Raw genomic sequence first — 27,516 nt, 5'->3', positions numbered from 1 at the left:
AATATTTCAATATGTATCTGCTCTAGTACTTTCTTTCCCGGAAGTAGCAAAACTGAGGTACAAAAATACTCCTGCTTTGTCACGGCGGAAAATACAAACATGTCAGTTTGCTGATAGTCGATAGAAGGGAATTTTATTTTTGTGACGTCAATTGGTACACCCAGAAACATTATAACACGCGTACAAGTTTACGTTACACCCCAAAACGGCATGCGCGCGCATGCGAAACGCCGTGTCTTCGACTTCCGGGAATATCGTCTATTGCCACGCCCACGTAATGCAATCGTGCAGGCATATGATGCAAATCTGGTCTGTGCGCATGACAAGCGTGATCTCATCACAACTAATCCATCATTTTAATTGAGATATCTAGTAGGTACTGTCACATTTGACACGAAGATATTACATGAGATTACATGGGTGTGAGGTGGGTGTGTTGTTCAGCTTTACTTAAACTTTCCGACACGGTTGTAAATTACGGGGGATACCTATCTCGAATGAAGCGGCTAGACATTCCATGTCAATATAGGCATGCGATGGCAATGATGAAATAAGATAAGATAGAGTTTTATTGCAACCGCATAAACAAGTTGACATTTCTAGTTAGATTTTTAAGTTGATTTTGAAAGATATTAGAACAAATCATTTTGATCATCATAAACTTATGTTTTGAACATGATTTTGTTTATTTACAGGTATTCAGGAAAAACCTATAGTAATTATAATTTGTTATGTTTCGATTAAATATTATTTTGAAATTTCCTTGCTTCCCTGTTTCTTTGAAATCCGAGTTGTTATCCTCAATTTCGTTTTAATCTGACACCTGGCAAATTAACTTGAAGAAAGCCATGGAAATGGTAAATTCAGTAGTAATCAAAATAGTATTTTCATTTACGGTGAAACGGGCGGAAGGATACACTGGTCTGTATGGTTGTCATGCGCTATTCTTCACTCGTTTTAGAACGTTATTATTATTACGTACACTGTAAATGGTCTGCTCAACAATATAGTGGCCGTTGCGCCACGCATGCGCGAGATTTGCCAGAAACCACTAAAAACTTAATATGGCGGAATGGGAGGTTTGGTCTGGACACTATGGACACATTGAGTTCATGGTAGTTACGAAATGATCCTGTAATTCACTTAGATAAACTTTACGGTCTAATTTCGTGTGATGCACTGATTAGCAAATCTCTTTTGTGACGTAAACATGTGTTTTGTTGTGCAGACATTCGTCATAAAATTCTGACGAAAAAAACATTAGACGCGATGGCCGCTGAGTTCTCGTCTAAAGCGAGACACAATGCCCCACTCCGTGTTGCAGTAACATATTAACCCATTGCATGGCATATTTTTCAGCCCAACTATTGATCTAACCTGAAGGATTGTAACAAAAGTAGTCACTGATGTGCGACATTTGTGTTGATAAACATTGATCTTCCCATAATGCAATGCGCTTTAAAAAGGAAATCACGAGTACGAGTTTTGCCCTGGGCGTCACTTGCACTAATTACCGCCGGCGACTCCATCGATACCTTTCAAACACCAAAATACCTAAATAAAGCTTGGTAACCTCTCAGTTTGTACTAGTTGGTGTACGCAGCAATCAAAATAGTCATTTTTGTTTATATGCGGTCCATATCCCGCGCATGCGCGGCGCGACGACTACTGCCCTTTAAACAAAATACATTCTAAAGAAAACTATCACTTTAACCACACACACGTGTCACATGACAATTGGAGGAATCGGTGGGCTACATTTTCGAAAGTCTTGTTCATAAAAATAATATACATCTTTTGGTTACAAACGGTAAACCGTTAAACTCTCTCACATTCAGCCTTTAATAAAACGCCGATACAGTAAATTAGCGACGATTATACAATCCCTCCAATGCGACATGTTACCCCTATAGTGTAATAGATCAGTCCAAAAGAAGATGTAATCACTGAGTACATTGGGGTTTGGTTGGCACACTAGTAGTAGCTGCTAGCCATCAGCGGTGCAGACTACATAGCTTAGGAAAAGAAAACGTTCACTGGGGCAGCATGTATCACAACCTGAACGCCACGGTGTGGAAAGCACTGCAGGACAGAGAGGACGGTACAAAGATATTCGAGTCAGCGGCAATGGTGAGTATAGTCGAAAATTTCGTGTCATTGTCATTTCCCGCCAAAATAATAACGCACATGCTCTCAATTTAATTCGAATGTTGATTTTGGATACACTATACAGATTTGAACATTGACAACACGTTTTGTTCAAAAGTTATTAATTTAAAAAAAGGTGACGTTGGTTTACATTATTAAAGAAAATGAAAAGAGTACTCTGTATTTAGTTTGTCACTGTGAACGGTTAAGCAGTGACTAGAAGAAAATTCTTCTCGTAACCGTGGATAGGTGTTTGTGCCTATTCTGCATTGTAGTAATTGCCATTTGACATGAGACATGTTATTGTATTGTGGTTGTTCGTCTTTTATTCAGCAAATAACACTTAGAGTTCATGAAAAAATATCCGCGTTCATCGTGGTTCAAGTGTGTCCATTCCACAGCTGCATACTGTAGTTTAAAGCGCCGTGGTCGTCGCGCAGCGCGTGTTCGAATTTCATGTAAATAAACAATGTATTTTACACGCGTTGTATACGTCGCTATGAGTCCTATATCTAACAGGACGCGACACGACGACCGCCACCCTTTAAGACACTTTTTACAGTGCATTTAAGGTGGAATTGTCATTAATGTTTCGCATTTGTATCGAAATTGAATGCATATGCATCAAAATATTTTGAATTAGGCCAACCAAATCAATTTGAGGCCCGTCGCCGATCTCGTTTTCGGATAAGAGCTTCACTAACATACATTATTTTTTTTTAAATTAAAATGTTCTACATTTTGGAATATATCAATATGTGTATATAATATATAAGTTAAAAGACAATTACAAAATAATACCATTCTTTATATTCGTACGAGAACAGGTGGCAACAAATGTAACAGTTGTTCTCATATTTTATGAACATTGTTAAGTGACTAACAACAATAATATTTTTAGCCAAACTTTGTGGACCACATTTTTATATATTTTTTTTTAATACCAATGTTAATTTTGAATTAAATTTCATCATCACCTATTGTCTTGATAATTGTTTTAAATCTAGGAATCATTACGCGAGGTTATTTGTGTTAAAAAAGGTTAGCACATTACTGTGTAGGATCACGTGACCATATGTAATTTACACACTGACATGAGCTTACACCAATCTGGTAGTCAAAATTGGCAGGTAGTCGGAATTTCGGGGTAAAATAACAACAATAGCTCAATTCCTCGCATATTTATACGTAATGAGAGGGGGGCCTAACCAATTTATTCTGAAAATACTCACCAATACGTGAAATAACAATGAGTGTTGTTACTTTCCAAGTAACACCATTCCCCAATCCACGTCACTCTGATATGTTAAAAAAATAGGAAATCTGTTAGAACTGATAAATACAGTAGAAAATAGTATTAGATTGTCGCAGTCAATATATAGCCAGACGTTACGGGCAATGTGATAGATTACCATCCAACGAAAAAGGTCACGTTGTCCGAGACGTATGGTTATATTGAATAATTACCAAAGACAACGATTACCGAGTACCATCCTCTGATACGTTTCCCTAAGGTTTACCCAGGGATAGATAAGGATTCCTAAAGTTGGACGTATTGTCGAAATAATAGGTAGGCATAAACTCGTTTGACGTCTGTGGGCGTATTTTAAAGATGCAATATATTCCCTGGCGGACATTCGGGCATTTTCACCGCCTTGCCGAAACTCTCAGAAAACTGTACTTAATGGGCGGCAGTCGTCGTGCCGCATCCTGTTCGATATTAGATTCATAGCGACGTGTAATATACATTGTTTGTTTAAACGAATTTCGAACACGCTCTGCGCGACGACCACCGCCCTTTAAGGATCGTTGTTGAGACTCCCCTGAACAGTGTAACGAGATTTCGGCTAAATGTCCAACATATAAATATTTGGTTGCACAAGATTTTCTCGTAGTTCAGCTGTTTTCATTGGCTATTCCACGGCAGCTCACATTCTCTAGAAATACATGGTACAGTGGTGCGCGCCTTAGCAACGCAGAACGTGACGTAGCTCCCCGAGAATCGAGAATACATTCATTTTTAATAGTGCTGTTTGACACCGTATATTGATAGAAACATTGGACTCATCATGAAATTAAACGCTGTTTTTGTAGCACACATTTGAGTAATTGTTCGATTAAGCAATGAAATTCTCTAATACGCATGTGCAGTAGCCATTTTTTGGTACGTACAATAAGTGCAAATGCGATACTATTTACGGCACATTATAACGAGAGCGTAACCGATGCACGATATAACTGGTATTCTGATTGGCGGAAAATGACACACGCTGTATGCATCATGAAGCTGAGTAGCGACTGTAACACTGACACACATGAATGGGCAAGCGGGGATAGCTGAACGGTAGAGACTACAGGAATTAGCAAAAGCATTTTACGTTTTTACAGGAAATATATTTGATAATTTGTGTTTAAGAGTCAAAATTGGAAATTGTGTACGAATTACGACATTTAATTTAATGTGAAAAATGCTTTATACGCTTACAAAAAATAAGACCTTTCAACGAATTACGAACGAATAAAATAGCTTATTACATTTTACATCTTGTCCATGTCTACAAATTTGTGTTTATTTATTTATTTAAATTACGAAAATACCCCTTGCCGACCCTCACACATCCACTGATGGGACCGCAGGTCCATGCATTTGTTTATATCGGTCAACTTGAAGACTACCAGTCCTACGCGAAATCAGTCGGTCTTCCAGATGACGTTGTTGTCACAGATGAGAAGGAAAATATTAAACAAGATATGGACTAGGTGACTAGCACTTTGCCTATAATTGGATTTTGCCTGAAAGCTTGCAGATAACTGATTGAGCTTAAAGTATTAAAGGGCGGCAGTCGTCGCGCCGCGTCCTGTTCGATAAGGACTCATAGCGACGTATACAACGCGTGTGAAATACATTGTTTATTTACATGAAATTCGAACACGCGCTGTGCGACGACCACCGTGCTTTAAGATACCTTTTTTTAAACTGTCCATAGACGACAGTATAACAACTTCACAGGATTATTTTATGCACGTAACCAATGAGTCACAGTTTAGATAGTAAATAACATAATCACAGATCATTTTGAAAATCCTTAAAAAACGATATAACTAAACTAGTATTGGCAGTGTTAAAAAAGGTGACCTAGCTGACTGCTCACTCTAAATGAATCTGTCCGTTTTTCAAAACCAATAGGTGATTTTCCGCGAGATCGCGCGTAATGCGTGAACGACGCGGACCGATCATCTGACGATTTGATTTTGATTTTGAATCTATTTTATAGCTCAATATTGAAATGCTGATCATTGAGAGATTATTGCATATCAAATCCACTAATACAATGCATATTACCCCCATCACAAAGTGTACATATCTACGCATATTATTAATATTTGGACGAATGCATTCGTATGTGTTACAATTCTTATAATATTCACCATGACCTATATCACTATGCAGTGGCGGCGAAAAAAATGTTCGGGCGTCGCCCCTCTAAAATCAAGCTGAAACCCTTCGTGTCAGCAAAATGTGACCCTCAAAATGCAGGAAATAGCATTTCAGAGGGTCTAGATTTCATTTTTTTTTTAACTTGGAACATGCTCCAAGACCCTCTAGTTAGGTCGCATCTCCTACGCAAGGTTGGTGAGCAGATCTGTCCCCCATGTCAAATTTCGTGCCGCCTCTGCCATGATGTTTGTGCACGATGACGGGTGAGAATGGAACAATAATTGAAAGGCAAAACATGTCCACTTTCAACGAGATCTCGGGTGCATTTGCATGGAATGTCTATTGAGCCACACTAGGTGGTTTCAGACTGAATTCCACATATGTATCAATTCTGTGACGTATCACTACTTTGTGACGTACATAAATCATTATGCCAAACCTGCTCAAGCATTCGGTCTATTAACGAGGCTTTCTACTCACTTTTGGCTCATATATCAGTAATAATATCGAATGTCATAAAACGCTACATTCATCGTACTGCGTCGTTATGTTCGTTATGAATCCAATGTGACGAATACGACGCGTATCACATACGTGTTACACGAAATTCTGACTCCAAAGTTATTTTCATGCACTATCACGTATGTTTTACCCTTTAAACTACCACGCTATCGTACACATTTACGGAAACATTTTTTTATCCCTCGCTGCCTTGACTTTTCAAACAACATTTACATTTACATTGACAAAATGCAAAGTCTGCGATCTTGATGACAGGAGACGAGAAACACTTTCTGCTAAATGCAAACTGCACCAATAGAGTATTAAACTGTTCACTGGACATAACTTAACCTCAGCTGGTGTAGCTGAGGAAGAAATCATGATAAAAATTCTCACCTCTAACGACAACAGAGAAATCACTGACTATGCAAAATTAATTTTAACAGCTTTAACTGCAGAGATATTGCACTGAAAAACACACCAGCCCACCCCAAAATAATCATTCAATTTTACATTTCTCGTATTGTTTTATTTTTGTTCTGTTTTACTTATTGATTTAATTTTCTAATTGTTTACTTTAGTTTGCCACTTTTTCAAGTTTAGCTAGCTGTTGTTTATGTAAACAACATACTTTATTGTATTATTTTCAAGATTCCAATAAGGATACGAAATCAATAAAGTTATTTACTTTTCTTTACAACACTGATAATCAGTGGCGGATCCAGAGGAGAGGGGGGGGGGGCAATCTCCTCCCCCTCAACGCATGACGATTCATATGATCTGGATTACGCGTAGCTTCTCTGCAATTTACGCTCCGTATATCTTAAGCGAAGCTTGGACCCCCCCCCCAATACATTTTGCTGGATCCATCACTGCTGATAATGTAGATAGTGTTGTACACATGCGAGTGGCGTGATTGAGGGGAAACCTGTAGGTGTCTCTTGAATAATTAATAAAATAATATGAAATAACCAAATGAGTTTATATATGTTGTAATCGTAGATCTGAGGTAGAAATGGCCGCCGAGATCTCGTTGAGAACGAGAGAGCCACGAGAAATTTGTTTTCTATTCTCTCCTGTTTATTGTTCCAAATACCCAACCTTATATAGGATGGGGGAATAGTGGCGTGGTGGCGGAAGAGAATGAAAGAGTATTTGAAAGAACAGGTCACGTGACCTGTTCTTTCACGCGCCAAGATCTCGCTAAGAACGAGAGAGACACGAGACTTTTTGAGAACGAGATATCAGTGAGGCTTGTTTTTGTAACCCAAAAAGTGTTCTATTCTTTCCTGTCACTGTTGTTCAAAACACCACAGTTATATAGACGAGGGAATAGTGGCGTGGTGGCGGAAGAGAATGAGAGACTATTTGTAAGAACAGGTCACGTGGCCGCCAAGATCTCGCAAAGAACGAGAGAGACACGAGTCTTGTTGAGAACGAGATATCAGTGAGGCTTGTTTTTGTGACCCAAAAAGTGTTCTATTCTTTCCTGTCACTGTTGTTCAAAACACCACAGTTATAAAGACGAGGGAATAGTGGCGTGGTGACGGAAGAGAATGAGAGACTATTTGAAAGAACAGGTCACCTGGCCAGCTCGATCTCAAAGAGATCTTGGCGGCCATTTTCGTCCAAGGTCTGATGCACGTGATGAAGCACATTTCAATAAATATAGTGTTTCTATTTGTATTCAATGCTGCTTCCTATATAAAAACATAATATTGATGAGAACGTGGCACGAACAATTTTCGATCGTTTCAGACGAAACATTAGATTGTGTAAATTATCCGATTTCCCCAAAAACATAATTTTCATACAATAGTGAATTGGTTATTCTTGCGACGATATTCATTTTTATCGTATGCGGTTTATCTCGTGCCGGACTAACGCAATGATTTATGGGTAATAGGGACGATGTCAAATGAGAGGCAAATACACATTGTAGTGAAACCGTCAATTCATTCCACTGATACAATAATGTATTTTCCATATTCTGTTCTATTTTAGGCATTCATAATGGTGCAAGGCATCGTGGGTAATTGTTTAGTGATAACGGTCACGTGTTGTAATTCTAAATTACACACAATAGCGAACTACTTGATTCTAAACTTAGCAGGTAAGTCACGTATTGTACTCTGCATTCGTATCACATCAATAATTCGATGGAAATGAAACAAAGTTTCCCTAGTATAACAATAGTGTTGGTATAATCACAGTGAGCCCAGGAACTATGATCAACTGTACGCACTCCCTATAAGCGGGGGGGGGGGGGGGGTATCGGCTGGTATCTCGTGCAAGAAATAGACAAGAGATGAAGGCTCCAGCCAGCTCACATTTTTTAAACTTGAAAAAACAGACGAACAGAATGAAAAATAAAATCTATAAAAAATACGAGGTTTAAAAATGTTAGTTGCTCTTTTAAATTTCACCAAAGCCTTACATATATTTTACCTATATCTGCAGAATAAATCAAGAAATCTACACAAATTGACTCCATTTATGAATAATTAACGGTTGACCCGAACGCACGGCACAGTTGGAGACGTGGCCTGTTCAGAATTTTTCAAGAACCAATCACAAGACTGTTTACGATTGGTTGTTGACACATCCGACACATCGGCAAACTGAATCTTTTGCTCATTCTGTTAACAATAACATTTCTATTTTGATTCTCTCGTTGGTCACACATCATTAGTAGGTTTTATTTGTTGTAAAGTACTTAGAATTGATACCTTAATTCTCATTTGAACTCATCTATGCCATCAAAAATGACCCTACAGTATTCATCTAGATCTAATACCACTTGACAGGATGCTGTCACGTGATTATTTTTATCAACGACATATATTTCTCTCTATTATATATGTCGAATAAAAAAAACTACGATTACTAATCATGCACATACTTTAGGTTTTTTAGGGTAAAATCTTGATTTGTTAGTATTTTGTTTCTCCTATAGCATTGTGTGATACGCCCGTGCTTCGTTATGGTGACTGATTGGAAAGATCTTAGATGCAAATAGCGGCCAAGATCACGTTGGCAGCGAGAGCCACGAGACTTGGTTTTTGTCTTTCAAGTCATGAGTAGTGTTCTAATCTCTTCTGTCGTTGCGTTTACTGTTCTACTGAACTACTCAACCGTGGCTATCGGGACATGAATGCGATGACGGAGCGAATGAAAATGAGGGATAAACGCAAGTCTCGCAGCTTTCTCGTTCCCAACGAGATCTAGGCGGCTATTTGCCTCTAAGATATATTACCCATAGTATTTAGAAATAGTGATGTTGCTCCCAAGCTATACAAGATTTGTATCAAAATATTCACTCAGCATATCTTTGTTTGGATACAGGAATGTGTAAAAAGAAAGCTGGACTATTTGTTATGTTTGCAATTAGGAAGACGTAAGTGTTTGCACATGAAAAAACATAATCTCACGTTGTCGCAAAATATGAGTGACTCATGCCGATATTCGTGTCGTGAAGTGATTATTAAATAATTACCAGCATGCAATTTGCCGGAACTACCCCTCCCAAATCGGCTTCAAAATAAAACTACTAGTAAGATTAAAAAATAAAATATAAATATGAGGCAACGTATACAAATGAGCCTAAACTGCCCGTGGAATGTTTATTCGGTAAATTATATGCAATGCTAAAACATTAATAAATTCCAAAATGACACCAAATTTAACATTAATCGTCTTGTATTGGAATGTTGAACAAACACATTACTCAGCAAGTATTCATCAATCACCTCTCAATTACACGGTACATAGAGCGTTATTAAATCGCCTCCATACGATTTGACGGATTTTGGAACGTACTGTGATTATTTATGCGTTTTCGACTGTTTGATTTTAAATTATCGCGATTTGGTACCACACGATGTGGTTCGGCACGTACGACAAGATGTCAGTACAGTGCGACCGACAGCGGTGCGACGCGATGCATATCTAATTAAAGCTACGTAACGACTCAGTTTGTAGTCGTTGATCTGCGCAACAGTCAAAGTCGCCATCTTTGTTTATATGAGACCCATATATCTCGCGCATGCGTGGCGCGACAACTACCGCCCTAAAACTATTTTTTTTTCCAAGTTTGTTATTATTATAATTTAACTGGAAAAAAAATCACCACAGCTGGGCCAGTCTAACTCACACCTCCTCGTGGTGTGTTTAATGCTTATGTATATACTGTGAAGTAACGGAGATGTTGAATTGTTCTAGTTACAAACATCGAGTTACAAAACCATCGAGTTACAAAATATTTTAGAAACCACGCCCACTTTTTCGAAACCACGCCCAAATTGTAACTCGATGTTCGATTACCAGTTAACAGAACTTCGAGTTACGGGCAATATATATTCTTGTTTTTGGTGGACGTCCACATTTAGCATCCCGAACTTTAATTAACAGTTAACCGAACTTCGAGTTCTTGTTTTGTTTAACGTTGTATACTAGTATTTCCCGTAGTTCGAAGTTCGGTTAACTGATATTTAAAGTTCGAGTTACTAAAACTTACAAATTGGGCGTCGTTTCTGAAATATGGGCGTGATCATTTTATAACTCGATGTTTTCGTATCTCTATGTTCGTTACTCGATGTTTTCGTATCTCGATGTTCGTTACTCGATGTTTTCGTATCTCGATGTTCTTAATTCGAACAATTCAGCATCTCGAAGTAGCGATGTGTAAACAAAGACAGATATGGATCGGACGTCACACATTCGTCTGTCAGTATAACTAAGTGCTGATTATATCACAGAGATAATGTACAAGTCGTGTCTATATCACATTTATATTCATACATAGGTGTACAAAAACACACATTTCAAAATTTTTAGTGAATTGTACATTAGTGCACAACGTCCAACCATAGATCAACGCACTTCATAAGTTAAAGCGGGGAGTCGTCACCTGCGCATGCGTCAGACTCGAACACCACACTAGATTTGTTCACACTCACGTATCGTGATGCATTAGTAATGTATCTATTAACACATAACATCCCTCGAAAGAGGTGAAAAGGGTTACAATTTAAAAAACAGTGGAAAACTAACAACAAAATAAGTAAAGACAAGAAAAAGATAAACAATTTTTTTAGAAAAAGTCAAATCAGACTAAGGTGCGTGTTGCTGTCTATGCTGCATACTTAATGAGATGAACTCTGCAATAGGTATTAGTCAAATTTATCGTTAATTATTTTAGCATAATTTGGTCAGCGACTCGCGAAGGGAAACATTTTGTTCAGATCAAGTAGGTATTTTTCACTGCGGATAACTATAATTCTGTGATCATCTTGCGAGACTTTTCTCCAATTCGCGTGAGATTAATCAACACCTATAAACACTTTGTGTGCGTCTCTAATAGACAGTGGTATCTTTGGTATGTCGTTTGTTAGATCGTGGGTTGCCATTTAGTAATAAACCTTGGTTGTTGTACCACAGGCATATCACAGAATATACGAATGGATATCAATAATTTTATTTTCTCTTCGGGGTTTCATTTCGCATATTTGACGAACATTAAGTAATCTTTCAAAGACCACCTGGATAATTACACTTTCTGTATAATAATAATAATAATAATAATAATAATAATAATAATAATAATAATAATAATAATAATAATAATAATAATAATAATAATAATAATAATAATAATAATTCATTTATTACACCATAATGAAAGTTAACAAATCATTCTAGGCTGTTATGTAATAAATTAAAAAAAAAAACCAGTAATACAAATAGAAGTTAAAGAAAATTAAGATAAATGCAGTTTAAAATGGAAAATTAGCCCGAGATAGTGTGGTGATATACAATTATGTATGATAAGTACATGTCTATGTGTCATATTTCTTGAAACAAAGTTTTAAGTATTTAGTCACATGCTCGATTAATTTATGTAAATAAATAATTTTCATAATGCAACACGATTAAGCTGACGATACTATTATTACGAAGTATTTGTTTCGATAAGTGGCTTCCGTTCAGCGTTTTCGAGGCTTCACTCTGGATAGAAAAAATGCAACTGTGCAAACCTGGCTAGAAGTGACGTCACTCAAATTGTGCGTAATGTGTTTCTCGTTGGAGAAGTGTATAGTATGAATGTGTGGAAGAATTGCCGTCTATGTCAACTCCATTTAAAACATCATTTCTTTTATGTAACTCTGCAATACTGTGTAAATATATCTTTGTAATATGAAGTTAGTTAGCTACAATAAGGTAATGCGAATATAACACCAAACTTTATCAGACGAACTAATAGTATTATTAAATTATCCATACTGCCTTCACGATCAAGAAAATTCTGTACTTTTTTTGAATTATCTGTTTTCTCTAGTTTCAGACATGTTGATGGTATGTATTGATATGCCTATATCGCTGTACGCATTGACTGTAAGTGACTGGACATTCGGCCTCGTCGTCTGTTATTTCCACAGTTTCACTATATTCTGGTTTGGGATTGTGTGCTTATTCACACTAGCCATCATCAGCTTAAACAGGTAAGTTGTGCGAAATTCGGCTCAGGCTCGGTTTAGTAGACTCACATGACAGTACGGTACTGTGCTTAAAGCGGGGGAATCGTCACATACGCATGCGTCAGATGGCCATAGCCTTTGTGTTTTTAGCGTGTGTTGTTATCGTCGCTTGGGACTCAATTCCCGCGCGTGCGGAGGTGACGACCCTCCCACTTTATAATAGCATAATAGTGAAAAATGATTGATTAAATTGATCTCAGTCAATATAAGCATTTTTTGCCGAATTATCTACACCATTATTACAATAGAGTTTCATGATAGAACAGACTATTTCCGGGTTTTGTGTCACGTGATACTGTATTAGTTAAATGCCCACGAACATATATAATAACATTAGAACTGGCATATTTGCGAAATTAGAACCCAGTGAATATGCTCAAAATAGTGAAAATAAATGTCAGTTTTACAGTATTTGTGACGTGGCTGGTTGTTCTGAAAACAATTAAGATAAATCTGGTAGAAGTATGTAAACACTCGACTGCAGTGGGATCTTGTTGTTTATTTAACTCAATCGATAAAATATAACACGTGTGTGGCCGTAACTTCCGGTTGACAAATTGTTGCTATCAAATTTAGGATAGAATTTGAACTAGAGTATTTCCGATCATGAGTACGACCCAACAACGTGCACCTACTTGGAAAACACGATATCACGACAAAATATTTAAATTTATACAATGAACAAGGACTTAGGCGTGAATGACGTCACAGTATATGAGACACGACTTGATGTATGGTGTTAAATTTGAACGCGATGTTATGATGATAGTGTGTAGGTGTCTCGCGAGTACCACATTCTGAAGTTCAACAAGCGGCTATACCACATTGTATGCTGGAGTCGGGGGCTGGAGCAAATGGCGGCCAGATGAGACAGGGGAGGAAAGAGCTACCAGAGTTGCAGGGGATAAGAGCTATTAGAGATGGTAGGGCGGGAAAGGAGGTCGGTGGTGGCAGGGGTGGGAAAGGTGATAGGGGATGAATGAGCTATTAGGGGTGGCAGGGACGGAATGGGCGACCACAGTTGGAAGGCGTCGAAAGCCCAGAGGTGATAGCGGTGGGAAGAGCTATCAGAGATATCGGGGAGAGAAAAAAGACTCTGAAATGCATTGTATGGTGGTCAAAAATCGGATAACCATAAAAAGAATGCTCAAAGCTTTCCGAGACTAGCGATAGGGCGCACCTTCGGGACATCGAAGGGATGAATGGCCTAGTATCCTCGGTGTACATTCGACACTGTATTGCAATGCCATTGGAAAAACAACCGAACAAATCACAGAATACTGCAAGATGCAACTTGTGAAATGAATGAGATAAATATTGTTTGTAAAACAACTTAACTCATTTTTGACGTAGCACTGGCGTATTCATGAGCATGTCAATCATTGCATCATCACGCACCGAACATCAGAGCAGACTTGAGTTTGTCAAACTTGAGTTTGTCTCGCAAACTCACAGAAATTCTATCGCGTTAACTCGGCTTTTGCCAAATACACACTTTCAAATAGATTATTAATATCGAAAAAAAAAAAAAAAAAAAGAGACTGTATGCAAGATTTAATAACATTACTTTCTGTGATAGTTCTGCCAGTGATAACAGAAAAGTATCATTTGTCACGCGAGCGTACGTTCAAGCTTATACCACAGTCCCTCAACACCGGAGGGACTGTGCTTCTACCAAGCGAGAACCTCCAGAAACTATGTGTAGGTAAAAATACCCACACAAGAACATAGTATCAAATCGAACGTATTTATAACAAATTATATATAATTATCGATGCTTTATGTGGTCATCAAAAGTACTACTGCTAATAGTATGTGGTAATAGCCAGTTGTAATTGCTCAGCGCTGCACATAGCGAGATGCTGAATTGTTCGAGTTACGGACATCGAGTTACGAGCATCGAGTTACTATAACATCGAGTTACGGACATCGAGTTACGAGCATCGAGTTACGGACATCGAGTTACGGACATCGAGTTACTATAACATCGAGTTACGGACATCGAGTTACGAGCATCGAGTTACTATAACATCGAGTTACGGACATCGAGTTACGAGCATCGAGTTACGGACATCGAGTTACGGACATCGAGTTACTATAACATCGAGTTACGGACATCGAGTTACGAGCATCGAGTTACAATAACATCGAGTTACAAAAATGCCCACATCCATATTTTAGGAACCACGCCCAAATATTACCTCGATGTTCAATTAACCGTTAACAGAACTTCGAATAACGAGCAACATACATTTTTGTTTTTGTTGAACGCCCACATTTAGTAATTCGAACTGTAATTGAAACATTGAGTTACGGGTAACATAGATATATTGTTTTGTTAACATTATTTAACTTGGACGTTAAAAAAAACAATGTCTATGTTACTAGTAACCATTTATTGTTCAGTTACACCTTGAATTTGGACGAAGTTTCGCAAAAGTGGGCGTAGTTTCTAAAATATGTGCGTAACTCAATACTCGTAACTTGATGTCCGTAATTAGACATATTCAGCATCTCGCACATGACACGTTTGAACTGAAATTGAAATCACTGTGTTGGTTAATATTCAATTTCAGATAACTACTGCCTTTATTGCTCTGATTTGTACCTCATTATTTAATGGGACATGGAGGTCGCCATGCATTTAGTTGTACACTTGTCCCAGTGTTACAGTATCCATTGTATAGACTAGTATGAATTCATGGTTGAACTTTTTCACATTTTTAAATGTAGTACATACTCCGATTCCAATTACTTGTTATGTATGTTTCAACGTCTGCTGCTGGTGAAACCAAAACAAATGATTTCGAACTTGACTTTCTCTTTTTTTAATAATGTTAAACCCATGAGAGGGAAATATTGCATTGAGATAAAATTTGTCATCATTAAACGTGTAGAGCACATTATTAAGTGTGAAAAAAAAACTTTAAAATAATTTCATGTTTATCAAATTCTGCGCGATGCTTTGACGCCATTACGATGATCTTTTACGTCCGATTTAAAGCATAATCCGGGAACTCGCAGTGAACAGAAAATGGTTTATTTAGTTTAGTTTAGTTTAGTTTAGTTTAGTTTAGTTTAGTTTAGTTTAGTTTAGTTTAGTTTAGTTTAGTTTAGTTTAGTTGTCTCCTATAATGCATTGCATATTTTTACAGTAGTACAAGGATATTTCAACTGTGACGTCATTTGTTTTATTCTTTAGTATAGTAAGACCGCTGTGACTTCGGAGCTCTAACAGAAGTTTGAACAACCTCAAACATACTGAAATTATTACTCTTTTCTTTTTACGAACAACACGTATATAACTTACAGTATCCCATTTGAATGATTCAGTTAGATTGGAAAGTTAAAAAATTATCCAATAAAGAATCAAAATAGTTTTGGTTAGATAGGACATGTTTATAATGTGAGTGATGCGTTGCAAAAACAACGTCTGTCATTTTACATATGTTCTCTTGTAACAATATGTCATCCGGGATATTTACATGTAATCAAGCCTGCTCACGTCATCGCTTAAAATAAAATAAAAGCTACATAAACGCCCGGTCGCTCATTAGCAAACAATTTCAAATCAAGCTGAACGGAACTCAAAGAGCTACTAGTTTGAGCCTCTCTTAGATGTTACTTATTTTAAAAATAAACATTTTACGATTTTTTAAGTCGTGTTTTTACGAAGAATACATTTATGTAATTGGTATACCATCTGTGACGTCATTTAATCTAATTACATGTAACTAATTTGCATTCCCTTATTGTATGAATCTGTAGAAACCTTTCACTGACCTATGACCCGTCATCTAACATTGTATGGATCTGTAGAAACTGTTTACTGACCCTTGACCCGACATCTAACATTGTACGAATCTGTAGAAACTGTACTGACCCTAAACCCGACATCTAACATTGTATGGATCTGTAGAAACCTTTTACTGACCCTTGACCCGTCATTTAACATTGTATGAATCTGTAGAAACTGTACTGACCCTTGACCCGACATCTAATATTGTATGGATCTGTAGAAACCTTTTAATAACCCTTGACGTATGACCCGTCTTCTAACATATAGATATGTAGAAACCTTTCACTGACCCTTGACCCGACATCTAACATTGCATGGATCTGTAGAAACCTTCCGCTGACCCTTGACCCGACATCTAACATTGTATGGATCTGTAGAAACTATTCACTGACACATCTTGTTCACCCCTATAGGCATCATAAAGGGTCGGGGTTTTGTACATTACGTTAGGAGATTTATCCTTCAGTAATTACAATAATTGAACATATGTTCGACTTGGTTGCAGGTTTTGTTGTCATGGCAACTAATTTTATCAACTCACATGAAGGCGTCTCTGCATATAATGAAAAGTATGAATGCACCTTTAATATCAACAATGTGAAAGCACAGAACGCGCACGAGGTAATATAAACCAAGGATGTGACGTCACTGTGTGCGTTTACAACCCGGTAAATAGAATAGCGCGATAATAAGTTTTATATAAACACAGCCAATCAAACCAAACTGTACCGGAAAGTAAGAGAGTGACGAGTAAAGAGAATTTTATTCTTAAAACATGTAACAGTCAGTAAGTTAATTATTTGAGGAAATTGAAGAAAATAGTCGGAAGATTCCATCACAAGGGTCGAACTATTTCACAAAAGCGCCGCGTGGTTGCGATGAACTGTAGGCATAACACCCAAATAAACACGCGGCTAATCGGCACTAACCGTAAATCAAATAAACGGATTGTCTTTAATATTTTAACAACATATACATCAATATAAAGCAATCTCACTTCATGTCTATATATAGAGACATACTAGTAATGTTATCCTAAAAACAAAACAAAAAACAAATAAATAAACAAATAAATAAATAAATAAATAATTTCTTTTACAATTAACTTAATTGATTGGTATATTTGTGAAGCATAGAACTCCTGGTAAGTAGTATTTCCTAAATAAACAATCAAATATTCATTCTCCAGTGACAAAAATCCAACCAGCCTCGTCACTATGTAGTACACTCTCCCTTGCAGAGTCTTCTTGACCTAGGGAGCCACAGAGAGCCACAACTAGACGTTCCCTGGCGACTACCTAGCTTAGTGATAAAAGACCCATAGTCTCTGGATGGAGAATGTATGCAGTATACACCTGCATATTTAAACTATCCATTTCACTATTTAATCACATGGTGAGATCGGTAAATAAACGCACAACTATTATAGTTGGATATGATCCATTAAACTCAAGACACAAATGACTTTCACGGCTAAAGATAAGATCATTATTTCCTCTCAAGGGATTTCATTGACGTCATAGTTCTGATTCCACGAGATGATCAGATTTAACGTTGACGAGACAATGGCTGTTTTGTTACGGAAATAGTTGTTGTGAGAGTGAATGATTGATATACTTGTATTCTTATAAAAGATGAGAGATAAGAATGGACATTCCCCAGAAGCCATTAAAACGAAAACGTTGTCAGTAACAAAAACACCATAGCTTGATGTAATGGTTGGGCCACTCCTTACATACTGAAAATATTAGAGAATTCACAAGGTCTAAGAATACAAAACTGAGAAAAAAATCTTCTCTTAAAATCCTCCAAGGAGAAGCAAACAATTGACAAATACATCACATTTCACAGTCCAATCAATACGAGCTACTTGTGACCGATTATAAATACTGTTTTACTTAAAAGGCAGTGGTCGTTGCGCTGCGCATGTGCGACAATTGTGTAGATAACAATTAATTTTTCACATTCCTATGCGCACTTATAATGGGAATCACGAGTACGAGTTTTGACCTGGGCTCGACGTGCACTAAATACCATCGATGACTCATTCGATAACTTTCAAATCACCAAAAGTAATTACTTAGTTAAAGCTTGGCAACGTCTCAGTCTGTATTCGTTGGTCTGAGTAACAGTCGAAATTGTCATCTTTGTTCATATGCGACCCATATCTCGCGCATGCGTGACGCGACAACCACCGCCCTTTAATATTGCTTATGTGTATTTTCGCTAATACAAGAAGTAGCGGAATAGCGAAAACTTTTCTAAGAGTGATATTATTGTCATATTAGATACATTAAAAGCCAGCTAGTTCGTGCACTGATTCAAACGCGTTGTTTTTAATTGCGCATGCGTGGTTCGGCGCATCCAACTGTGATTGGACTGCTAGTCACAGGACGATATTGAACTATCTTGTACGATGATAGGATTTTAGAATGTATTAAACGCATCGTTATAATGCGAATAATTATTATGATCGTGTGATTACAAGGTTGTAACATACACGCCTGTCATGTGTAAATTATTTTAGGTCGTTCAAGGGCATTAGAAATTATTCAATCGAATGTATTACTAATATATTGGTGTTGCCATAAGTCGTGAGCTTTGTTTCGTATCCAGTGCGAAATATGCAAAAACTATGGGCGTCGCTGTTAAAACACTATTTCGGAAGAAATATAACTTATTATTATACATCTGTCACCGTAACGCCATAATTTACAGCGTGCTATAATTGTGCGGTATTTTACGGGGTATTTTCATCCTACCATATTAGGAAATGCGAATTCCAAATATGGAATGATTACGCGCGTAAGCGTCCTCTAATAATAAATACAAACATGGCTGCCATCGGGGTTTGACTGGACTCCACACAAAGAAGTTCGCTGATTCTTTTTGAATTTCAGCATTCCCATGATGTATCCTTGGAAGGAAAACATGTATAATAATAAGGCTATTACGAGAATACATCAAAGTATGCATTCAGACAGTACACTGTCGCATCGTCTTCGTGCATACTTTGAGGTATCCTCGTAATAACCTTATATTATTATCTTATTATACTATACTATACTATACTATACGTAACTGAAACAAGATTGAGATGTGACGAGATCTTATTACAATGGCAACCAGCGGTAAACGGTTGCAAGCCTCGGAAAACTTCGTGGAAGTTCGGCACATAGTTTGGAAACCATATTGTTTCGTCTGCGTTGGATGAACAACAGCTTAAGAAGCCACGTCGTAAAATTGATAATAATCTGATGATCTTTTGTAATGGCAGCAAATTACCTTAATTGTTTCCCATGAAGTCCAATCATCTATAAATAGCCACATATTACCAGAGGTACATTACTTGGGGTTTGCAACTACGGTGACATTATACCAAGATCCCATTACAATCTCGCTCTCGCATAAGCGTTCCAACTCAGAAAAATGCGAATGCGCATGCCCGAGGTAACTAGGATACTGGGATGTCCAGGTGGATCAAAATAGCTGCTTACGATATGACGGATTACGATAACTATATTTTTTGTATATTTTCCATGTATTACATTTTTTCATTATGAATGTGGTAATACATGTTTTATTGTTTTTTTACAAACCGCCTATGTAATGCCAGAAGGTCGTAGCATCAGTCTCGCTATCTACGAGATGGGAGTTGAGTGGGATCTTGGCATGATGTCACCATACAGTACTATGCGCGTTGCAAACCCCAAGTAATGTACCTCTGATATTACCCTGAATGTTATGTCTGTGTAGCTCTATGATCAGTGACTTGAAAGAATAATTCCATGTTAGTGAACAACTGACGAATACATGTAAATAACGCCAGAGGATAAAGGGGTGTTATGAGGGCGTAGCTCAGAATATCTACTTGATGTCGCGTCAAGTTTGGGGGCGGAGCTACGTCACAGACGTCCCACGTTGCTAAGACGCGCACCACTGTACCATGCATTTATATGGGCTCTGTGCGCGCTTGCTGTGGAACGCCGGTTGAGCAGATGAAAATTCGAGAAAACAACACAAACTCAACTTTGAAGTAATCCAGAACAACCGAATTAATATATGTTACAAAAGTAGGGCTAATCTTGTTACACTGGTCAGGGGAGTCTCAACAACCATCCTAAAGTACCGTTTTCTGTGAGTTTTTGGCCTTTGTTTTCACCGCGATGGGTGCCAGGCGGTGAAAATGCCCGGATGTCCGCCCGAGGATAATTTGAAGTAGCAGGCAAGGTCAACAGAAATGTCTCATCATCATCTATGCTTTCAGATGATGTATAGAATGTATGGAAGTGTCCCTTTAAATTAAATTAGGTTTAATATCATTCAAACTGTTTCATCTAATGTCTCCGAGCCAAATTATATAATAAGGAATACTATGTACAAACAATCACAACATGAAAACCCATGCAAATTTGTTATGGCATTTCAGACTTTTCTCTCAGAAAAATGTTCCTTGACCCAAATTTTAAAAATTTTTCGATGTAATCTCATAATTTTATTCGCAAGTTTAAAAGGCAATTAACATTGCATTAATAAAGATATGTACAGAAAATAATTAAAAACACTTCTTGAAAGAGCGAAACATTATGATTATTTGTTAGCGATTCACATCGTATAATAATATCATGAAAAATTTGTCAATTTTAAAGAGGGGTCACATGACTTACACTCAGCATGCTTCTTTATTTTTCATATCTAGGTATTACTACATCTGTAAATTCAGCAACTACAGCAAAATATTCAACCACAACACAGTGAAGGTGATTATTGGAATAGTATGGTTCGTATCTGCTGTGATATCCGCCATGTGCCTGGTACCTCAATGGTCAAACGTGGAATATTCACCAGGCCACAGCAGCTGCATGCCCAACTTTAAATCGTCATCTGTTATATTCTGTATCATCTTATTGGTTGTTGCTATCCTGATCCCGAACTGTACTATGCTTGTCTCCTATCTACGCATCTTTCTCACAGTTCACAAGAGCAAGAGGAATGTGAATAACTTCAAAATGTTCGAATCTGCTACAGCAAAGTCAAATAAACCATCGCCGGATGACAGAGCTGCCAGAAAAACAGACTCATGGATCACAGCGTTCACACAGGTGATGGAGAAAAGGCGAGCTAATCGACAGAAAGAGGAACTGAAGCTCACTAGAACATTGTTTGTAGTGTTCTTTGTTTACAACTTGTGTTGGATGCCTCTTGTAGTTACTTCGATGCTTCAGGTTGTCGGAAAAGCTGTCTGGAGGGAATGGTTATTGGCCTCCATCATATGCATGTACCTATCGAGTGCTATTAACCCATACATATATGGTCTGGGAAACAGACAATATAGAGATGCTATTAAAATGACATTTCAATGTAAGAAGGCTGAGAAGTTGACAACAGTGGCTGAGATTACAGAGCGTAGAAGTCAGGTGGCCAGATGGTGGGGTCTGATTGATCGATTGCAGAACAGGTCTAATGAGTCCTCAGGTACAGATACAACAGGGGAACGGCTTAAAACAGACTTGATGGAGACCAACCTGGCTAACGCTTTACGGCTGATTGCTAGAGGCAATGTACAGTTTCTCACAGCGTCTCAGTGTAACATCGAGACAAATGCTGGAACAGTGGAACAATCTGATGTCTGATGATTATGGGCGTCCATTCATGAATTGTACGAGTTTTAATGCTTTGCGTAGACTTGCTTGCAGTCAGTTGCGATCCTGATGAAATATTCTTGGAAAATAAGTATAAATTGCGTAAACGAGGGGTGATCGCGAAAGTCATGTGACCGCGAAATTCGGCCAGATTCGAGCTTGTAATGATTGACATGTCTAATATGTTTCTACCCAATCAGAAAACAGGCTAAGTAACATATCAACCGAGACTCCGGAAACCATACACACTTTCTTGAATAAACTTAGATCCCGAAAACTTTACCTACTTTCTCATATCCGAATCGCATATGCCATTTTATTTTAGATTGAATTTCAAAAAAACGTGAAATGTTATCAGGAGATGTCCGGTTTATGTTATGATCCGTGGCTCGGCTGCTCCACCCACCGTATGACGTATATGCAAATTTACAAGCCCGAATCTGGCCGGTAATGTGAGGGCGCTTACACTGATGACAAGTCTGTTGGGATTTCGCGGTCACATGACTTTCGCGTTCATCCCTCATTTACGCAATTTATTCTTATTTTTCAAGGATTTTCATCGAAATCGCAACAGATTGCAAGCAAGTCTATGCTTTGCGGTGGGGATTAGCCTGACACGTAGGCGTGAGTGGCGCCTTCGCCGGTCGAACGGCATCACACCCCACTGTGTTGGGTTTGGAACACTGCAGAGGGCAACTCACGCGACCATGTCAGGCTACGGTGAGGGCGAGCTCAAGTTTAGGTATTGCACTGGAATGTAACACCAAACTTCATAAATTACCTTTACCCCACCGATAGAATCAATGAACATGTGCTATTTCATGTGCCTAAAATTGCTGCAACAAAAGAATTTTACGATTAGGAATTTGACATTTTCAATGTTTTCTCCCAGTCTGAGGTAATAATAATCCCTATATATCAATATTGGCACCACGTTTGTTAAAACGCCGTTACGTTGTTCTTATTCACATACAACACCCACGAGATGAATGGAGTTATAACTGGAGGGCACGAGAACGACAAGGTGTGCTTACAATACATTCGCTGTATTCTAAACATTTATGGAGAACAAAAAAACTTGAAGTGTATTGTGTTTCAAAATCTGTATTTTACGTAACTTATAAAAGTTGGTCCTTTAAGAGTCGCATATTCTTGTATATCGTTGCAACAAATTATAATTAAACTCTTACAGTTGCTGCTAAGATCGGGCGTAAAGCTCAGTACTGTTACCTCTCAGTGTCCCTTACCGGGGATTCCCGGTGATCGAGTGGAAGATACACCGCGACGGACATGGCTCTCGTTCTCGTCCTCAACAAAAAAATAAACAAGTGCACAATTGTTAAGTTTACAATGATCCATGTCCTATTTTAGGTGAGGTGCTCTCTATTGTTCACATTCCAAATAAATATTTTCCGATATTGTGTTTGAAGCAAAGCGTGTTAAAAAGTCCCAAAAACAAGTCATTGTCTTACATCCCGGTCTCGCTGCGACACTTGCTACCACGAGAATCCTGTTGAGTTGAAGCATATATACAAGGCAGAATTTGATAGGTCGAACAATGCTGTTAACATACAAGCTGTTCCCTGATTGGTTGCTAGGACTGGTAGCCAATCAGACCCCGTCTTTGATTTGACTGGGATTTGTCTGTGTTTTTTTCCATAGTACGTATTTTGAATCAAGTATACTACCTACTAATCAATTGCTCTCATTTATTGCGTCGCTTTATGTGGGTAGTAAAAGACGCACATCGCTATAAAACTACGACGCTCATCGTCGTAAAACACGACCTTTTTTCGGCATCCGACGGTTACCACACATTGAAGTAAAACAAAATATATACTCGTACCCTGGTGGATGATTTGGTAGGTAAACAACATGGCATGTCAGTATGAATTTAAACTCGCTTCGTTGTTTTTGTGTGAAAATACATTTTCTCGCATAATTATATGTAATTGGGTTTAGTTTCCGATTATAGAGATTCCACAAATAAACATCGAAACGTGATTTCACCATTTTTATCGGCGATTTGCAAGCAAGAATGATGAGTGTTGTGGGTGTAACAACACAACTTGGGCGTTGCAATGCAAATAAATCACTGCAGATAATGCGTTATTTTTTCCCACTGATACTCGGAGGAATACCTTGTTTAATCCTTAACACATTCATCTTGGGCGTGATTCAAATTCTGACGGTAATGATTCGTGACGTCGACAAACTGGAAATACACGTGTTGACATGTTGACATTGGCTGGTTCCCGCCTCATGTGTCATGGCGCGAGCCTACTTGCCATTCGCAAGGGACGCCGGGAACCAGCGAACATGTTGACATTGGTGAAGCAAGTGTGAAACCAAAGTGAATATAACAGTGCATGATTCGCTGTATTGCATCACGTGATGCAAGTGATATTTACATATGATTCATGTAACAATTAGACGATGTTGGATGTGGCCGCATTTCGTAAGACTATGTGCTGAACAGTAGGGGGCAAGGGGTATAGCTGGTACAGGTTACAGGAAATAAAAAATGCATTTTACGTTTTTTCGGGAAATAAAATGGAAAGTTCCATTTACAGTAAAAAATAGTGTTTTACACTTAACGGATAAAGCAAATTTCTAATTGCGTTTTACATTTTTATAATATGTGTTTATGAATTAAAATTGGAAATTGCGCACGAATTACGACTTTTAAAGCAGGGGAGTCGTCACCTGCGCATGCGTCAGATGGTCATAGCGTGTCATTGTTTACAAACAAGCGTCTACCCATGAGCTTTGCGTTTTTAGCGTGTGTTGTTATCGTCGCTTGGGACTCAATTCCCGCGCGTGCGCAGGTGACGACCCTCCCGCTTTAATGTTGAAAATGCTTTCTACGTTTACAAAAAGTACGATCTTTGTACAAATTACGGACGAATAAAATAGCTGATTACATTTTACACCTTGCTCATGTCTACGAATGTACGTTTTTTATTTATTTGAATTACATTATTACGAAAATAAAAACAGTTGATTACAGCTTACGGAAATACCCCTTGCCGACCGAACAGTATTTACCATAAATCCGAAGCTGTTACTAGTACACATTTGGTAAAACTACATGTGATTGGGTGCCACGTGAAAGTGGCCTCAAAACGTGAATAAAACACAGTAGGGTTGAACCCGTCTATCCACTGAACTCGTCGAAATGTTAGTTTGCGCCACGGACGCGGCGCGTAAGAAAGAACATTGCAACCATTGGGTATTTGGGGTTAGAAGGCGGCAGTCGTCGTGCCGCGTCTTGTGGGACTCATAGCGACGTACACAACGCGTGTAAAATAAATTGTTTAAATTCGAGACGACTACCGCCCTTTAAGCGAGATGCATGAGAAAGTCATTTTTCAAGTTTTACATACTCGCTCGTAAACCCGAAACCTGAGCCAATCCTCAGAACTCAATCGCACACACAGCGATAATCGACACCATCCCTTTTGATAAATTCAGTCCATTGAGACGGTTTTAGATTAACCAACGTTGTCGCTATCAGGAAACTAAACGAATAAACCTCGCATTACCGAATTACAGGAGCAAATCTGCGCTGCCGCTTGATGTATATACCTAACATTCAACTGTCTTATTTTGGTATTAATTAGTTCTCTAATACCAACACTATGATAAAGACTTTCCGTTTGCGACATTGTGAAATTTTTTGGTGAAAAACTGATTTTGACAAGATAATTCAGGAATTTATATTAAGAATGATTCATAACGAAATGTATTCTCCATGCACCCATGAATAATTTTCATATTTACCAATTACACAATAATATTACAGAAACAAATATTTGCTAAATTCTTTATACGTTTGCCTTTTATTTGTTTTGAATTATGACTGAAAGAAGCTGAATAAAATTACAAACTATGTAGTGTGTTCAACAATTCATGTATGAATAAAAACTTTAATAATTATGATTTCACTTCGTAAAAATACTGTATTTTTCTGCATAAAAACGAAAGAATTTTTTCGCTGCGTTTACCGGGCGTTCAATACATAGCTGAAAGAATGCCCCATGTTGCCTTGTTACGAAAACACCGAAGCCACTTTCGTGAAACCACAAGACACTTGATTCGCCCATATATCAAATAATACCCTCACGTGACACTTGGTGCATTCTTTTAGGTCGAATAATACCCTCATTTGCATCACCCCTAATACAAATAATACCCCCACAAGACAGTTGGTTCACACCTAAGACAAATAATACCCTCACAAGACACTTGATTCACCCATATATCAAAAAATACCCTCACGTGGCACTTGGTACATCATTATAGGTCAAATAATACCCTCATTTGTACCACCCCTAAGACAAATAATACCCTCACACGACACTTGGTTCACCCCTAAGTCAAATAGTACCCTCACATGACACATGATCTAACTCGGAGTCAAATAATACCCTCATATTATACTCGAAAAAAATACTATCGCTATAAAAGTCATTGCGGTGGAGTGCATCAGAATCGACATTTCGGTCGAGCTAGGGTATCTGGAGAAGTGTTATATTCACTAAAACCGTCAACTGCCAACGTTGCCGTTACGGATGTGAGAAGTTATAACCGTTCTCATTATTATGCACTTTCTATGAAACATTTATAATTTCAGGAAAAGGGTAATTTCTATATCAGGAAATAAACACAAAGACACGACAGTTCCATGTGAATGGATTCCTGCGAATGTACACACTCTAAATGAAAATGCATCACACGTTCTCTAAATATCTACGTGACCTATTTAAGGCCCACACATCCCGGAAAGTGGTCGTACATTCTCTTTCACAGATTTCCTTGAGAATAGAACACCGAAAACATCTCTGCCAATACACCGACATGTTATTGCTAAGCATATTTCTAGCGTATTTGTGTTATTAGAGGGCTCTATGCAGTGGTCGAGTTTTCTTTTACTGGTGGACAGTTTTAAAAGTAGTGTCACTGTGATACATCCGCGACCAGTCAACGATAAACATAAGATCGCGTGGTGGCAGAGATATATTCTTGGCAACCAAAGGGCCCCGGCTTAAAGGGGAAGTGGAGTCTTGTGATCGTATTGCTCCCGAGAATATATCATCTCATATGCTACTGACATTGCCCGGAAAGTCGGGCAATTTAGCTTTTAGTCTTCCCAGGGAAAATTGAAAAATGATGACACTGTTTCATTTATTTATTTATTAGTTTTGTATTTATTTAAAGCGGGATGGTCGTCACCTGCGCACGCGCGGGAATTGAGTTCCAAGCGACGATAACAACACACGCTAAAAACGCAAAGGCTCATGAGTAGACGCTTGTTTGTAAACACGACACGCTGTGGCCATCTGACGCATGCGCAGGTGACGACTCCTCCGCTTTAATACAAAAACAAGATGATGCACGACAAAACGTTTTCCCCATTCTGTCGTATATGGCACATTTTACCGGTACTGA

The 27,516-nt window shown here is 38.1% G+C and overlaps 1 protein-coding gene across 1 annotated transcript; it reads left to right on the top strand.

The window, feature by feature from the left end:
- The first annotated feature begins 2,046 nt into the window (after positions 1-2,046).
- Positions 2,047-22,061, top strand: LOC102806615 (trace amine-associated receptor 1-like). Its single transcript, XM_006824575.3, has 4 exons — positions 2,047-2,130; positions 8,093-8,201; positions 12,426-12,588; positions 21,123-22,061. The coding sequence occupies exons 1-4, from the start codon at positions 2,047-2,049 to the stop codon at positions 22,054-22,056; spliced, it is 1,290 nt and encodes a 429-aa protein (XP_006824638.3). The 3' UTR covers positions 22,057-22,061.
- Positions 22,062-27,516: the final 5,455 nt, after the last annotated feature.

Source organism: Saccoglossus kowalevskii, chromosome 20 (genome assembly GCF_978046115.1).
Source record: "Saccoglossus kowalevskii chromosome 20, keSacKowa6.1, whole genome shotgun sequence".
In the NCBI taxonomy this organism is placed as follows: domain Eukaryota; kingdom Metazoa; phylum Hemichordata; class Enteropneusta; family Harrimaniidae; genus Saccoglossus; species Saccoglossus kowalevskii.
This window is presented reverse-complemented; position numbering and strand designations above follow the sequence as displayed.

Bases quoted from the DNA above. Each gene is read 5' to 3' on its own strand.
- LOC102806615 (XM_006824575.3), top strand. From the start codon at position 2,047: ATGTATCACAACCTGAACGCCACGGTGTGGAAAGCACTGCAGGACAGA. The intron at 2,131-8,092 runs GTGAGTATAGTC...GTTCTATTTTAG, and splicing joins TATTCGAGTCAGCGGCAATG to GCATTCATAATGGTGCAAGG. The intron at 8,202-12,425 runs GTAAGTCACGTA...TGTTTTCTCTAG, and splicing joins CTTGATTCTAAACTTAGCAG to TTTCAGACATGTTGATGGTA.